The sequence below is a fragment of the Petaurus breviceps genome, unplaced genomic scaffold, assembly GCF_028583685.1.
Source record: "Petaurus breviceps papuanus isolate PSGF00001 unplaced genomic scaffold, PetGlider_PUasm1.0 185, whole genome shotgun sequence".
NCBI lineage: Eukaryota > Metazoa > Chordata > Mammalia > Diprotodontia > Petauridae > Petaurus > Petaurus breviceps.
The window spans coordinates 27,269,121-27,287,068 of record NW_027185797.1 but is presented as its reverse complement, the minus strand read 5'-3'; the positions used below and the strand labels follow the sequence as shown (position 1 = coordinate 27,287,068).

The 17,948-nt window shown below is 45.7% G+C and overlaps 1 protein-coding gene across 8 annotated transcripts in view; it reads left to right on the top strand.

The window, feature by feature from the left end:
- The window catches only part of CREB5 (cAMP responsive element binding protein 5), a 508,305-nt gene that overhangs the window by 85,339 nt on the left and 405,018 nt on the right, over positions 1 to 17,948 (top strand). For 7 of the 8 annotated variants that reach the window (XM_069088643.1, XM_069088638.1, XM_069088640.1 and 4 more), the window contains one exon: positions 2,718 to 2,811. The exons of the other annotated variant lie outside the window; for it this stretch is intronic. In XM_069088643.1, coding sequence (XP_068944744.1) covers positions 2,718 to 2,811 — 94 coding nt within the window. The remainder of the gene's footprint in view (positions 1 to 2,717; positions 2,812 to 17,948) is intronic. 8 annotated transcript variants of the gene reach the window in all.

Below are 17,948 nucleotides of genomic sequence, written 5' to 3'. Positions count from 1 at the left end.
TAAACATGCTTTCTGAGGATTCTTTTCCTCCCTTTATGTTAGACTTGGTGTAGAAACTTTCTCTACCTGTGGCTTCCCCATTGCAATGTGAGCTCATTGAGAGCAGGGTCTGTCTCTTACTTTTCTCTTCGAACCCCCATCACTTGTGTTTTACACACAATAAGTATTTAATAAACACTTTTTTTCTTTCACTCTTCCATCCATCCACCTATCCATCCATCCATCCACCCACCCATTCATCCATCTATTCTTTTTTTTTTTTTAAGCAATTGGGGTTAAGTAACTTGCTCAAGGTTACACAGCCAGTTATTTCTGGGTGGGTGCTAACTGTCTGAGCTCAGATTCGATCCCCAGGTCATCCCAACACTGGGGCTGGTGCTCTTACTCGTTGTGCTACCTGGCCGCCCCCATCCATCTATTCTTAATGGGCCTGCCTCCTATTGTGCTGATAGCCTGGTTGTGGAAGCCTAGAAAACCCTCTGGTTTCCTGAGCCCAGCCTTTTTCTTCACTTTAGAGACATCCTCGTCTCCTACCTGGTACCCAACTATGCCCTTTCCCTTCTCTAGAACCCCTCCTATCTAGAATATTCCTTGCCAGAAACTTCCAGCTTCCTTGATAATTGGCACTTACCTACTTGTGACATCAGAGGTGTAAACTAATCATAGGCCCCCAAAGTGAGACCCTTCTCATCTCTGTAAAATGCCAGACCCCTTGTCACATCACTGTGACTTGGTCCTGCTGTGTGGGATAGCCCATTGGAAGAGAGAGGAAGAGCCAACCTAAGGTGGGTGTCTCGCCCCTTCTGCTGGAACTGGAGATCATTCAGTTTAACACTCCAACAAACCTCTAATTAACTACCCACAGTGTGCCAGGCACTGGGCACTAAGGATGCAGAAACAAGTGTAAAAACTGTCTCAGACCAGAGGCAGCTGCCGATCCCACTGGGTCTGAGTAACCCAGCACAAAAAGAGAGAACAAAATAAAACCCCCCCAAAATGCATAAAAGACTATCATTGGATCACTTGGGGCAATTTGCTCATGTCCTAGTCTTCAATTTCTAGGAAAGCCAAGTCTTGTTACGAAGGATAACAGTTAGAGCCCTCACACATGTGTCCCAAGCCCTCCAGAGAGTGTGTCCGGCCGTGCCATGCTCTCTGTGTGTGATTGGTGTCTGGACTTGCCCCTTCTTCGTGGGCCTTTCTCTCTTATCACCCATGCCCATGTTCTATGAAGCACCTTCCCTTGCCTGCAGTGCAGTGTCCCTGTGGTAAAGAGATGCTTTTGGCATCTCTGGAGAATTCCCTTTTATTTTAAGACGGCCACTTCAATTCCCCGGAGTGTACCCAGCAGATTGAGAAGACAGCAGCACAGTAGCACATGCTGGGCTGGATTGCAGCTGTCCAAATGTTTCCAGCTTTCTTTATCTCTTTGGCTTGTACTCTCTAAGCCGAGGACAGGGTAGGGTCCATCTTCGGACTCTCAGATCTTGAATTCATACGAAGACGTGTTGTTTATTGATTGGCCACAGGATTGGCACTGGGAAGGACTCCTCTATTAGGATAGAGCTGGGAGGGACTGCAGAGGCCATCTAGGCAAACCCCCTTATTTTACAGCTGAGGAAAGTGAGGCCCAGAGAGGGGAGTGACTTAATCAGTCTCATAAGAATTTGAAGCCATCACCAGTGGATTCACATCCTCTGCTTGTTATCCTGTACCTCTCTTCCAGTTGCCTCAAGGGATGTAACTCCTTCCACTGATGTTTAAAGTCCTTCACAGCCTGATCCCCCTCCTACCTTTCCAGCCCTTTCCCCTTTCTGTAGGCTCCATCCCTGTCACTCTGGTCAGGTGTATGTTCTAGGAATGGTCATCTTCCCCTTTTGGGAAGGTTGAACCCATCCATGCCTGGGAACCTCTCCTTCATGGAATCCCTTCCTAGCTTCAAAGGGTAACCCCCTCCTACAGAAGGTGTTTCCTGAAATCCCCAGGAGAATGTATACTCCTTGAGGACAGGGACTGTTTCTTTTTTGTCATTTTATCCCCCAAATCCAACATGGAATCTTGGCATATAATTGGCACTTAAAATGCTTTTTCAATACCTGTGTTCACATCTTTTCTTCCCCAGTAGAATCTCAGTTCCTTGAAGGCAAAGATGGTTTCACTCTTTTTTTGTGCCCCATTGTGAGTCCATCTTTTAAAAATGCTGGTTGAGCGGAGTGGAGTTTGATTCCCCCGGCCGTCTCCGCTGGTTTAGATAATGCTTCTTTCATTTTGGTGGGTTTTTTTGAAATGTTATTGACATATTTTACTTTTATATCACTGACATTTCCCAACACACCCTTCCCTCATTCTTCCCAGGGAGTGACAAAGCTGATTTGATAAAGCCCAGAGTCCCAGGTTGGAGCTCCCCGGGGGGCAGGCAGGGGAGCAAGAGAGTGCAAACCCTTGGTCTTGCTGCCTGCCACCTGGCTCTCTCCTCAGCCAGTGAGGGGCCTGCATGTTTGACTCCACCGGGAGCAGCATCCTCCATCCCACAGGAAAAGCTGGAAGCCTGGCTCTCATTCCTCACTTCTCCAAAGCTGCCTTTGGCTCCCCTGGCCCATCTGAATCGCTACATGATCACTTCCCCCGCTGTCCCCCTGCAGCTGGTGCCAAATGACTGTTGTGTAACTTTCTGAATGGATCTCCTTTTCCTCTTTTTCTCTGTATTTGTCTGACAGCGCTTCCCGACCGAGGATCATCTGATGATTCATAGACACAAGCATGAAATGACTCTGAAGTTTCCCTCAATAAAAACAGACAGTTTGTTATCAGGTAAGGAGCCTCTAGGGGGAACAGATCCACTCTGACCTCCTGGGCACAGGGGGAGAGACCTCTTCTGCCCCAGACAGGACAAACCCTGTGCCCCCAGCATCGAGACTGCTTCTGTCAGGCAGCAGCACAGAGGCCAGCAGCTGACTTTGGATTCCCACCTTTCTGGGATTGTAGAACTTTGACAAGAATAGCTCTGTTTATATAACATCTTCCCTCCGATACTGAGAGGTTAAGTAACTCGCCCAGGGTCACACAGCCAACCTGGGGCTGAGATGGGACTTGCCCCACTTCCTTAGACTTAGAGACCTGCTCACTGTGTCCTCCTGGGCCTTTGGCAGAGGCAGCTGGCTAAGACTAGAGGGTGTAAATCTGCTCTGGTAGAGGGAGTTTCCTCACTGGCAAGTCACAGGTTAGGTCCTATGTTAAAGTGCTTTCACTTTAAGATTTGTAAAGTGCTTTTCACCCACAATCTCGTTGGGTCTTCATAACAACCCTGTAAAGAAGGTGATTATCCATTCCCATTTTATAGATGGGAAAAGCAAGGCTAAGAGAATGTAGGTGAGTTAACCAGAGTTATACACCTAGGAAATACCTGAAGGGGGTGTCAAAGCTGACTGACTCCTTTAATTTATAGCACTATCAATGCACACTATGTTCTTTAAACTCCTTAATAGAATCAGTAGAGCAGCTAGATGGTATAAAGTGCCAGGCCTGGAGTGAGGAAGATCCAAGTTCAAACCTGGCCTTGGATATGTTTTAGCTGTGTGATCCTGGGCAAGTCACTTTACCCTGTTTGCCTCAGTTTCCTCATCTGTAAGATGAGCTGGAGAAGGAAATGGCAAATTATGCCCATGTCTTTGCCAAGAAAACGTCAAATAGGGTCACAAAGAATTGGTCACAACTAATCGCTTATCTGTCTGTGTCTCCATATGTATGCAATCAGTCAGTGGGGTACATGTTTGAACACTTATTGTACACCTAGTAATGTATCATGCACTATGGGAGATACTAAGAAATAACTTCCCTTAAGGAGCTAATAGTCTAGCTACAAATACATATTCATAGGAAAAGGTACCCGAGACTTCCAGATAGTATGCAATATATGTGAAGGGAACTCGGGAGATAGACTTCTATTTACCAAATAATACAAGAGTTCTTAATATTTTTGGTGTCATGGTTCCCTTGAGTACTCTAGTGAAACATGGACCTCTTTGTAGAGTAATCTTTTTAAATACTTAGGATTACAAAGGGAAACAATATATTGAACTATATATATCTATCATCTTTCATTAATATATCTTTATTCTATCTACCTTCCTATGTGCCATTTACTTATCTGTCTTTCCATCCATCCATCCATCCATCCATCCATCCATCCATCCATCCATCCATCCATCCATCCATCCGTCCGTCCGTCCATCCGTCTGTCCATCCGTCTGTCCGTCCGTCTGTCCGTCTGTCTGTCCGTCTATCTATCTGTCTATCTATCTATCTATCTATCTATCTATCTATCTATCTATCTATCTATCTATCTATCTATCTATCATCTACCTACCTACCTATCCATCTTTTTACTCCACCCAGATTTAGAGGAAGGAGAATTCACTATGGATTGACACTGAAGTCAGAGAGGACCCCAGAGGCAGTCAGTTGTCATTGATAGAATGCTGGATTTGGAACAGGAAGATCTAGGTTCAAATTCCATCTCTGACATTTCCTAGCTGGATGACCTAGGACAAGTCACTTCATTTCTCTAGAGTTTCTTTACCTTTAAAATAAGGGAGGGAGATTGATGAAGACTAAATGATCCCAAAGGCCCAGAGGAGGCAAGGACACACTCTTCCTGTCCTCCTAATCATTAAATGTCTCCAAAGTAGAGTGGGCTGTCAAGGGAGGGAGAAAGGTCTCTGTCACTTGTCTCCAATGATAGCTGGGTGACCACTTGGTGGTGATATTGCCTGGGGATTCCTGTTCAGAAACAGGTTGGCCTAGCTGGCCTCTGAGCTCCTTTCCAATCCTGTAGGACTGGGATTCTCCAAACTTGGTAGGATTTTCTTGGGCAGGAAGTGAGGACCAGAGTAAGTTGGAGATAGACTCACAGATAGAGGGCTGGAAAGTAATTAAATCCAGCTCCCTGTAGCGGCAAGCACCCCAAGCGTCCTCAGGGTTTGCCGCCAATACAGGTTCTTGGATCTGCTTTGATAAAGGAAAGCAACTCAAAATGGGTTAACAAGCTTACTTTAATCAGTCAGACATATATCGTTTACCTTGTTCAGGGGAAAAAGGTCAGCACCCCGAACTTCAAAGCATACAGGCAGAATTATCAAGACAGAAACAGATCAAGTAGACAGATTTCCAAACTGTCCAACCATTACATCCATACCCAGTCACATCTGGGTTTCCACATCTGGGTTTTTCAAAGCCGGGGGACTCTCAACAACGGCTTCCCAGAATTCAGATCAAATCACAGAACACTTCTCAAAGTGAGTCCCCAAAACAAAGCTACACATCAGGGATTATATAGCCTTCTCCTGGCTCAGAGAATGTAACAACCTTATTGACTCACTGGCCAATCAAGAAGTATCTACTGAAAAACAAGCCTCCCACCCCAGGCTTCAGGTGCACTTTAGCCTAGGGGCAGGGAAGATCTTCCAAATTTGCATTCCCATTACATTCCCTCATTTTGCAGATGAGGAAACTGAGACCCAGGGAGGAAATACTGACTTGCCCAAGGTGACACAGGTAGTAAGTGGCAGAGATGGGATCTGAACCCAGGTCCATTAACTCCCAAATTGTACTCTGTACCGCACAGTCTTCAGTTGAGTTGAAAGGGAGGTAGGTAGCCAAGGAGGGCAAGCCTGGTGAGGTAGACTGGAGCTTGATCATGGGGGTTTCGAATGTCAGACTGGGGTCTAGTCCATAGACGGTGGATTAGTAAGTGACTTGCCTAGGGTCACACACACAGCTAGAGTCTGAGGCAGACTCTAGTTGAACTCAGTTCCTTGTTACTCTAACTCCTGCCATCATCTATCTATCAGGCCACCTAGCAACTCCTGAAGTTGTTTTATTGTTATTATTACTTTTTACTTACAGGACAATAGATGAATAAATCACAGAATATGAGAGCTGAAGGTACCTCAGTGGCCATTTAGTCCAAGACAATAGATTCCTGTAGAGGAGAGGAACATCACGGGTGTGAGCAGGTTGCCATAGATTATAACCAGGCATACTTTTAGCCCCCCCAGTGCCCGGCACACAGCAGGTGCTCAATAAATGTTTGTTGACTTGGTGTATTCAAGAGGGGACATTATCCAAGAAGTGAGTGATGGGGAAAAAAAGGTGTTCCTTGTTGTCTCTCCATGGGCTGATCCCACCAGATTATCATTGCTGAATAACAGAGATCAGTTTTTTTGACCTGGGGTCTGTGGTTTTGGGGGGATGTTTTTGCTAATAATGTCTTGGCAACTGCTTTTCAATAGAATTGGTTTCCTTTGCCATCCCGTGTGCTTCATTTTATTTGTTCAAGAGCATTCTTCTGAGGAAGGCTCCAGAGGTGTCACCAGAGCAGCTGCCCATAGTGACCAGGGATTTTAAATAGGTACCATGGTCATGCTCAGAGAGCTGACTTTAAAATAGGAAGGGTTAAATTATGAAAATAAAATAAATAATAAATAGGAAATGTTATATTATAAAAATAAATAGAATAAATAATATAATAACATAGGAAGGTACTGCACCTGTGATGTAATTGGCCTCGTGAGGTCTCAGGTGAAGAAACTTCCTTTGCCAATATAGGCAGGCACCTTTTCTGTCCATTGGAGAGCTGCAGAGTGGCGGAAGGCTAAGTGGTGGCCAGGGTCCCACAGCCAGTATGTGCCAGGGGAGTCTTTCTGGCTTTGTGTTCCATCCTCTGGAACTTAGAATACAAATATTTATTTCCATAAATTGACCTTCAGATTTCCCACACATTTGTGCCTAAGACAAGTGTGCAGGAGATACTGTTACCCTAGCCGTGGCCACTGGGCGAGGGACATCACTGTAGCTGAATTTATGTGCCTCGTCTTCCTTGAGCCTCATGGTACCCATGAGATGAGTGTCATCAATGTTGCTCTCTGCATTTTGAGGTTGTTTCATGATTGTCTTCATTTGTGGGAAAGATTTACAGATGGGCTGCCTGAGAGCAAGTCTCTTGTGCTGGGCCATTACAGTAAGTGCTGGAGGCAGGATTTGAACTCAGCTCTCCCTGACTCGGATGCCAGCACACTAGCCTCCCTTCACTATATACCAGAAGAGACTTGGGAATTTCTTCCTTAGCAAGTTGCTAGGACTGTTTCCATCTGAGGAGCAGCTGAGAAGGTGTGAAGAGGGTGCTGAAGCCCTCTTCAGTCGATCTTCAGCAGTTATATTTTCATTTGTCACTTTTTCACAGGTCTTCACCTGCTCTTAGCAAATCTTCAGCAGCTTGGGGCTGTCTCACTGGCTATACCCAGAGGAGATTTATCCAGAAGGGGGAGGGCCCCTGAAACTTGGGAGGAGGAGGTGGGATGGCGAGAAGCAAAGCGGAGGGTGGAGAATGGGGCCAGATAAGATGCTTGTCTTAAAAATATTCATGTATGTTTTATGTTAATATTGCGTGTATCCATTTGTTGGCACTTCCAAGGAAATGATGCTCTGGGAACATTTAATATTGTACCTGCCGTTTCTATTTTTCACAGCAAATTCCAATAAGTCATCAGGAGACACTGGGAGCAGCTTACCATGGTCCAGGCAGATAGGTGAACAATGTGGTACTAGTAGTTTCAGTGATTTTTCAGTTGTGTCTGAGTCTTTGTGACCCCCTTTGGGGTTTTCTGGGCTAAGATACTGGAGTGGTGTGCCGTTTCCTTCTCCAGGTCGAAACCCAGGTAAACAGGGTGAAGTGACTTGGTCAGGGTCACACAGCTAGTAAGCGTCTGAGGCTGGGTTTGAACTTGAGAAGATGTCTTGTTGACTCCAGGCCAGGTGAGGTACACAGAGGTGCACTATGGTGCCACCTAACTGTCCAAACATCCACATACAAACAAGCTTTGGCAGGATGTATTGGAGAATTTCTTCTGGAAACTCCCTGCATGTAGATTGGCTCCTCGTCTGTAATTTCTAGAGTCAGAGAATGGACTGGAACACTGGTCTTCCTGGCTCCCAGGCCAACTCTTATGAACACTTGTATCAACATAGTCCTGCATTCATTTTCTTTTAGCAGATACTGAGATGGACCAGAAATTGCCTATTTTCAGAGCATTTTCAAGGTGTCCTATGAGAGGCATTCTGCATCATGAGCACTCGATTGAAGGAGACCCTAGCTAGTCCCAGCTCTTGGCCTGCAGGAGACCTGGGTTCAAATACTACCTCAGACAACTACTTAACTGAATGACTTTGGGCAAGTTATGGAAACCCTCTGGGCCTCAGTTTCCTCTTATGTCAAATGGAGAAAGTTCAACTTGATGGCCTATAAAGGCCCTTCTAGCTTTCGATCTCTGGTCTGTGTGATCTTGGGGAGCCCAGACTCTCTGGGCCTCAGTTTCCTCATCTGTAAAATGGAAGGGGTTGAACAATCTTCAGTTCTAATATATAATTGAATGAATTGACAGAATCCAGAGCAGAGTGGGGACTATCTGTCCCCCCTTCTGTATCTCCCAGGCTCCCTTCCATTGGCCCTCTCTTAGTGCCCTTCATTGTAATGCCTTCTCACACAATTTTTTGGTGCACCTGCATGATCTGCAGGCCATCTTCCTCTTCTCCAGCTGACTGCTGGCACTTGGGAATGTATAAGTAGACTTTTGGAGTCAATGGAGACCCCAGGGGGCCATCTTGTGCAACTCCTTCCTTTTGCCGAGGAGAAAACTGAGACCTAGGTCATAAATCTGAAGCTAGAAGGCTCCTCAGAGGTCAGTTTTACAAAGAAACAGGCACAAGAAGGTTTAGTCACTAACCAGATATCACTGAAGAGGATTTGAAATGAGGTTCTCTTACTTTAGAGGCAACACTTTTTTTTTTTTTTACTGTATTACTTTTGCCAGATGACTTGTCCAAGGTCACACATCTCATTACTGGGAGAGCTGGGCCTTGAACCCAGGCTTCCTGACTCTCTAGCTCAATGCTCCAAGATCCACATCACTCCCAAGCAGCCAGGTGTTTGAGAGCCCAGGTACATCCATCGGAAAGCAGGCTGACCCTTAGTGATCAGGTTTCTTTCCTGCCCCAGCTCTGAACCCTCCAGGGTGAAAAATAGCTTGTTGGTGCCTCCCTAGCCAGCAGGTGACCCGGGTATTTTTAGTCCTTGCTAAGATTTCCATCTGTCCGATTCTGACCTGGACTGGCTCGAGTCTGAGGTGGCTGCTTGTCCAGAGACTCTGTCCTCCAAGCACACAGCTGCAGCGGTGCCTGGTGGGGCCCTGGATTCTTTCTCCAGTTCATGGCAGACTTTGGTCTTGGTAAGACAGCCTGGCCTGACAGTGCTCGCTCCCTGCCCACCTGACTGGTGACAAGACACAGAATGCATTTGAGGCAGAAAGACACAGGGGTCACAGTGGAGAGAGGACTAAGCTTGGCGGCCAGAAGGTCTGATCCTGCCTCTGACATTTCTGAGCTGTGTGATTGTGGGCAGGTCACTTAGTCCCTCTGATCCGTGGTTTCCACATCTGTAAAATGGGGGTAATAATAGTTACTGTGCAGGGCCATCGTGAAGCAAAACTGAGCCGATGTCTGCAAAATGCAAAGTCAGCTTTAACTTGTCTCGTGTGTAATCACAATTTTATCTCATTGGCTCATCGAGCCACAAAAACCCGCAGACACGAGTGGATGAGAGATTCACACGGGGCCCTGGGTGGCCTCTAGGCAAGGGCTGGGCAGTGGAATTGCAGCCCCTCTATCCTGCAGGAGTTTACATTCTCCTGGAGGGATGTGGTGTGTAGTATCCATCAACACATGTTTACTAAGTGCTTGCTGCATGCCAGGAGCTGTTCTAGGGGTACAAGGGCAAAAAGAGAATCACCCTGGCCTGAAGGACCTGGAAATTTTGGGGGGAGTCAAACAGCTCAGACCCAGCTGAGGCTTGGCAGGTGACAATTTCTTGCAGGCGTGTGTCTAAGGTCTCTTGTAGCACTGTAACATCTGTAGGGGATAGAAGGGTGGAACTGGAGGTGGGATGATCTGAGTTCAAATCTGACCTCAGACGTGTACAAGGTATTTGTCTCTCAGCCTCAGTTTCCTAATCTGTAACATGAGAATTATAAAGCATAGAGTTGTTGTAAGGATCAAACAAGATACCACATGGACACGCTATGCAAACCTTTAAACCGTTAGATACATGTTAGCTACTATTATTACAAAGGGATGTTGGGTATGTGGAGAATGAGACAGCTTCTTGGAGGAGATATCTCTTGAATTTAGTCTTAAAAGGGGCAAAGGATTTTAAGAGGCAGACTGAGGAGGGAGGGCAGCCCAGGCTTGAGGGCCAGCCTGTACTATCTTAGAGAAAGGCTGAGAATGGACCGTTGTGTGTGAAAGGCAGCAAGCAGGGGTGCTGGGCTGGACCATAGAATGTCTCAGAGTGAGTCATGTCTCTTCGACCTCAAAAGAAAGACTGGAGCCGGGCTTTGAAAGATTTTCAATGTCAAATAGGGGTGAAGGGGAGCCACAGAATGTTCTTGAGTAGGTGAGTGACATGGTCAGACCTGTACTTTAAGTATACTGATTTGGCAACTGGGTGGAAGATTTAGTGGAGGAGGGAGAGAAGTGACTTGGGAGGCGATTGCAATGGGACCTGGTAACACCTGAACCAAGGTAGCTGTGATGTGAATTGACTGATGGGGACAGATGCAAAGGATGTTGAGGAGAGAGAGTCTCCAGGATTTGGTGTCTGATTGGATGTGGAAATCAGGAAGCGACCAGGACAGACCTCGCACTTCCTGGCCTTCGCTTTGTCTCCATGGACGGTATGGAAGGAGGCTGGGAGGTCTCTGCAGCGTCAGAGAGGCGTGAGGTCTCTACAAGGTAAATGGTGAAGACTCTGAGCAGGCTGGACTTGACCAGGTCATCGAGTCTTGCAAAGTCTCTCACCATCAGACACTTTTATTCTTAGCCGTCATCTGAACCTTGGAATGACGGGGTAGACCAACTAAAATGCCCTCCAGCTCTTTGGGATCCAGCTGGGGTCAGACTGACCATTCAGACCGCCCTCACCAGACAGCTTTGGGTTCCGGGGGTGGGCGTGGGGAAGGCAGGGAAGCAGGAGGCTTGCCACACCTCACCCTTAAGGCCCACCGCCCACCTCTGTGCCTTTGCTCGTCTCAGAGGCTTTCTCATCACTTCCTTCTCTTAGTCACTTTGGCATTCTTGAAGACACAGCTCAAGTCCCGCCTTCTGTTGGAGGCTCTTCCTCTTGTCCGAACCTGCTGCTATTTTCCTCTCTTGTACCCACCTGCTTAGAATGGAGGCTCCTAGAGGGGAGGGGGACTTTCAACCTTCCTTTGTATCCTCAGCTCTTAGCACAGTGTCTGGTACATAATAGACTCTCTGTAAATGCTTGCTGATGGACTTACTGACCTTTTGGGAGCTAGCAGAAAGCAGATCACTCCCCACCTTGAACTCTGGCTAAGATGCTCAGTATAGTTTCAAAGATCTGAAGACCTGACATCCCGAAGAGGGATTCCCCTCACTCCCTTGGGGCCTGGAGGGACAGAACAGGAGCAGTGGCAGGGAGAGGGTGTTGCAGAAAGGCAGATTTAGGCTTTATGGAAAGGGGGAAAACCTCCTTAATAATTAGAGTGGTCCAATAGAATGGGCTGCTTTGGAAGGTAGTGAGTTTTCCCTCACTGGAAGTGTCCAAGCAGAGCCTGGATGGCCACTTAGGGTATGGCAGAGAGGGAATTCCCATCCAGGTCTAGTTAGACTTGGTGACCTCTAAGGTCCTTCCCAGCTGTGATAGCCTTTGTCATCCATGATTTATGTGGATTTCAGGACCCATGTTGGTCATCCACTAATTCATATTTCATCTTCTGAAAATCACAGTGACAATCATGTGGAGCACTGGGCCTCCAAGGCTTCATGGCATCTGTGTCTTCACTGTCGTGAGTCAGGGTTGTCCCTTCATATGGGCAGATTGCAGCCCCCTCATGCCTTCTCATCCTGGCTTACTCTTTCCATGTTTTCCTCCAAACCCTCCCTGTGTACATTGCCAGACAAGCCTTCCTCTAGGGCTTTTTACATTTCAGGAGGGCACCAGGGCTCCTCTGGGCCGCCCCAGACCACCATGCCCCTGTTGGCCACACTTCTCATGGCATTTCTCATGGTCTCAATGTCTCTCTTCCCTTGATGTCATATTTTTCTCTGCACTTTCCTTCTGTTGTGAGTTCCACAAGAGCAAGATCTGTGTCAAATCTGTCATTTTTTTCTCCATATTTATCTTGCACATAGTAGCTATTTAAAGTTTATTGAATTAATGAATGGATGCCTAGGGATAGACAGAGGCAAAGAGAAAGGTCTCTGTGGCTCCAAACACTTCCAAATGAATTTTTTCAGTTGGCTTAGTCGTGTCCATCCCTTCGTGACTCCATCTGGGGTTTCCTGGGCAGAGATACTAGGGTGGTTTGCCATTCCTTTCTCTAGCTCATTTTACAGATGAGGAAACTGAGGCAAACAGGATGAAGTGACTTGTCCAGGGTCACACAATTAGTAAATGTCTGAGGCTGGATTTGAACTCAGGAAGATGAGTCCTCCTGACTTCAGGCCAAGCACTCAACCCACTGTGCCATCCAGCTTCCCTTCAAATGCAGGGCAGGACTGATTGTTGAAAAAGACCTCTCCAGTTAAATCTACTGAGTTCTAAGAGTTTCTGTGTTGTTTATAATACAATGATCAGCATGTAATGCTGTACTTACAAATATCTCACTTGGCCCTTATAACAACCCTGGGAAACAGGTACTATCACTAGTCCCATTTCGTAGCTGAAGCAACTGATGAATTTGTTCAGTCACACTGTTGGTCAGTGGATGGGGCATCCCTTTTGGTCTTCCCGAGTCGTCTTCCAGCATTCAGACCTAGTTGCTTTTGAACTTAACTTTGCTAAGTTAATTTTGGCCAAGTTAAAAAGGTAGAGTGAAACTTGACCAACTGGGACTCCAGCAAGAAGAACTATGTGACCCTCTGTCTGTGGTCCAGAAGACTTTGGGATCCTTGAGGGCGGGGGCCACTTTGTTTTTGCATGAATGTCTTTGTATCTTTCCTGACTAGAAACAGGGCCTTGCACATAGTGAGGATTAGTGGGGTGGGATTGAATTCCATCAGTCTAGTACAATGTGTGGCACATAGTAGGTGCTTAATAAATGCTTACTGAATTGAATTGAATTGGTAGTGGGCCACACTATTTTAAAGCAAAACTTTGCCAAACAGATTAATGTGCAAATAAAATGTCATGGGAAATATTTAAACTTCTGAAGGAAAGAGTTATTTCAATCCTTCTAGAGTATCTTAGAAGCGTCCATTTTCAATTACAAGTTTGTCCAATTACAAATAATTTTTTTCCTATTTCTAGAAGTTGTAACCCCAAGACACATTGCTAGACAATCCTTGATTAGCCTACTGTGCTGAGAAGGAAAAACAGTGAAAAGATGAAAGACTTTGGAGGGAGAAGACCTAGTTCAGACTTACTTAAGGTGTGGCCTCTCTGGGCTTAAATTCAGATCAGGGACTCTTGCCTTTTTTATGTTACTGACCCCTCTGGACATCTGGTGAGATTTTGGGACTCCTTCAAATAATTTTGTAAATTCATAAAATAGAATACAGAAAGCTACAAAGAAACCAATCAGTTTAAGTTATCAAATATATATTGAATGTCTATTTAAAACAATAACAAACTCATGGACCCTGGGTTAAGGATGTCTGATTCTGATGACCCCTAAGGTCATTTCAAATTCTAGATCTCATGATCCTGAAGTCCCATGCCTGTTGTCCTAGCTTGGCCACTGGTGGTTCCTTTTGTGACCACAGGTAGGCCATTTCAACTCTCTGAACCTTCATTTCCTCATCTGTAAAATGATAGGATCAGGCCCAAAGATCTCTAAGGCCCCTCCCTTCCGACTGTACATCAGCTGAGCCTAGGATGAGGCTCTTACTGTCCTTAGCGTCAGTTTCTTCATTTGTATAATTTGGGGGTTGGTGGGTGGTCTCTAAGCCCTCTTCCAGCTCTAAATTATGATTATTATGGCTCTTAAAACAATTCTTCATTTCAAACCTTTTGCAAATTCAAAGTGACCTTAACTTTCTCTTGATCTGAGTTAATGAGCATGAATGAATGGATGGATTGATGACTGGATACTGCTTGGAATAGACAGAGACTAAAGTCCTCTTACCATTTAGTGCTGAGTTTTGCAAAGTCCCATTTCCCAGGCCTCTCACTCAAGAACCCTGGCAGAAATGCCAAATCCACAGAAACGAGATTGTTGCAGAAGCCACGAAGCCCCCGGCCACTTGGCTCTGGGACGGGTCATCTGCTCCCATCTATTCTGCCTGGCCTCTGTTGCCTTGCCTCCATGGCGATGGAGGAGAAAAGAAACACGGGCAAATACAGAAGTGAAGTGTGGTCCTGCCGCTGAGCAAGCTAGTCACCTATTATTAAAGGCACAGCAGACTAAACAAGTCTTTTTTTCAAGACATCGGGTTTCAGGCCTTAGATTTGTGCCTGGCCCATACATAGCTTTACTCAGGAGGAATCATGTCATCTACAGCTGAAGATGATCGTGTCCAACTCTGGGAGAACTGGGCATCTGAGGGGTCTTGGAGCAGTGTTAAAAGGGTTGGTTATGGCTGCTGACTGCTCCTCTCCTCTCTCTCTGTGTCTCTCTCTCTCTCTCTGTCTCTTTCTCTCTCTCTGTCTCTGTCTCTGTCTCTGTCTCTCTCCCTCTGTGTCTCTCTCTCCCTCTCTCTGTCTCTCTCTCCCTCCCTCTCTCTGTCTCTGTCTCTCTCTCTCTGTCTCTGTCTCTGTCTCTCTCCACACATACACACGGATATATATATATATATATACATATACATATACATATATATATATGGATATGTCACAAAGACAACATGTTAAAGATTAGATTAGAACTGGAAAGGACCTCAACTCCATGGATATGGGACTTTCCATATCCCCATTTTACAGATAAGAAAACCAAGGACCAGAAAGACCAAATAATTTTCTGAAGGTCATACCATGGCAAAGCCAGGATTTGAACCCAGGTCCTCTGACTGTATACCTAGGACATTTTGCACCATAACATTGTTGTATACCATTTAACTTTTTGGTCAGTATGTCCACCAAACCCCAGGAGGGAAGCAAGTCAACACCATACATCCTTTGAGCTTTGCTAGAACCTGATATTATTCTTCCTATGGCGGGAATTTTCAAGGCTCCTTGTTTTGCAAGAAACTAGTTCTTAATTCTCAGAAAGGAATCCAAACACAGAAACATGGCAGGTTTTATAATGGGATTTCCCCCTCCCTGCTCCAAAGCTGATTTCCAACATGACTGTCCAGTGACGTGCAGGGCCCTGAAAAACTCTGTGACCAGAATGGGAGGCTGGTGGAAGGCCCCCTCTCTGGATCTTCTCCCTGAGTTTTTCTGGCCTTCTCTGACTCAGCTGTGCCAGATAAAGGTTTTGTCTGAAAAATGAGCCCTCAGCATTGATTAAGAGATGGACCATGACCAGCTCACTCAGCTAAGGGCATGTTTGGCTTCAGGAATAGCCCAGTGCAGACCCAGGTTCTATTGATTATTTCTATTACTTCTGTGAGATTGGGTCACTCTGGTCAATTCATCTTGGCAATCATGTTGAGTACTGATTAAGTACCAAAGCCTCAGAGATGAAAATGACAATTACCTTATAGTCTAATTTGGAGTCAGAGGCCTGGGTTCAGATCCTGGTTCTGCCATTTGGTTGACATTGGGCGAATCACTTTCCCTCTGGAAGATGAAACAGGTGGACAAGATTATCTAGATGTCCTCTCTAGCTTGAAATGCATGGTCCTATGGTTTTGGGTGCAAAGTAGAAGCATTGGGGAGGACAGGAAAGGGAGCAGCCTCATTTAAGACAATCATGGTGGCCCAGGATGCATGTCCAGACCAATCCTTTAGGCCCTTTGAACATCCCCCACTGACTGACCGCACCTTAGCTATTAACAACCCATTGGGCCTAGACTATTATTATCGTGCATGCCCCAAAAGCTGGTGAGACTCCCGTAGCCAGGGCCTCCTGTGTTTGCTCAGAAAGGTGTGGCTTTCAGAAACCTGAGGTCACAACCAGGGTCCTTACCCTCTGATTTTCTGATCTAATCTAACTAGGGGCAGGTGCTCTGAGGCAGCCTCCAATTTGAGGAGACATTCCCTTGTTTGCCTCCTCCTTCAGAAACTTGGCTCTCTGCAGCATTTCCTGGGGTCTGGCTGTGACTGACGAGAGTCATACCAGAGAACCCTGCAGCCACCCAAATAAATGAGGAAACCAAATGTTAGCATCAGGAATAGGAACCAACAGCTACCAGTCCCAACCCTACTTCCTGTTGGAACTGACATTAAATGCTCATTTGCAAGAACAAATGATTTTTGAAGACTAGCAACAGTGAGACTGATCTTTTCCAAATGTAGAAATGGGCGCCTGTTTTGAATTTCTAAAATGGCATTATATGGGGAAAAGCAGAATGGCAGAAAGGATTGAGAACCAGCCCTCCTTGGAGGAGGGAAACCCAAAGACCAAACTCTTCTCTGACATAGACTGAATCTGTGATCTGAGGCCAATCAGTGACCACAACTGTAAATTTTTGAGAAACTTCTGACTGGCATGGGGGAGGAAATTTCCACAGTAGGAGTTCCATATGTGGCTAAAAATGCAGGTCCAGACTTAAAAAAACCTCTCTCTCAGTACTATATGTGTCCACACAATACACATATATACTTGTGTATGTATTGATATTATATAATATCTATAAGTATTGCATGTTATGTGTTTATATGTATGTTTTACATAAAATATTATAAGCATTATATAAAACCTAAAGACAGGTAGATGGTCAGTAGATAGCACTGACTGGACCCAGAGTCAGGAAGACCTGATTTTAAACCAGCTCAGGCATTTACTAGTGTGATCTTGGTCAGACATACCATCTTCCTCAATAGATCCATGGTTTAAAAATGTTAAAGCACAAGTACACAAAGATACATAATGTTAGAAAGTCTGTGTGTCTGTTGGATGGGGCAGGAAGATGATGGGGAGCATCAATAATGCTGTGCCCTTCTGCCCTGCCTACCAGACATAGCCTGCTGAGGGCTCCGGGCTTCACTCTTGTGAGGACTAGGTCTCAGTTAAAAATGCAAGGGCCTTGTTTGGATTTTAGTAGTGCATCTGAACTTGGGGTGACAGAGTTAGAACTGGAGGAGATCTTGGAGGCCATTGGGTTCAACCTGAGGAAAATGAACCCTAGAAAGAAGTGACTTGGCCAAAGTCACACAGTGGCGGTGCTGAGATTTGAACCCAGGTCCTCTGCCTCCACATCCAATGCTCTTCTGTCTTTTTAGCTGTTCCACCATGGTTTTTCAATACTTTACATCTGCTGTCATCTCAGTGTGGAGAGTCTTTTCACCAGAACAGTTCACAACCCCTCCACATCTCTCATCCTGTGTTGTTTTTGTTTGTGTTGTGCCACAAATTCCCCAAAGAAAATCTCTTCAACGCACTCGTGAATTTCCCCTTAGATCTGAACCATTTTGATGTACTTATGTTCAGGCTATGTATCAGCTATCCATCCTTCTCCCATCCTTCTCCCTGCTGGACCTGCCCTCCTCCTTTTCCAATCATAAAGACTTGGTGCTGGCTTTTTGCACATGTGTTGTCACTGAGCATAAATGATTCCATCTACCATATTTCCTTCCATTGCCCTTCAGCTCAGTTCTAGATACTGTTTCTTTAGAATTCATGTTGTTCCATGATTTAGAGACATATTACATGTCCAGGAGATCAGTGGCATTAAATACATGTGTTTGTGCATGTATGTGTTTGCATGTCTGCCTGCGTGCATGTGTGTGTCTCTGTGTGTGTGTGTGTGTGTGTGTGTGTGTGAGAGAGAGA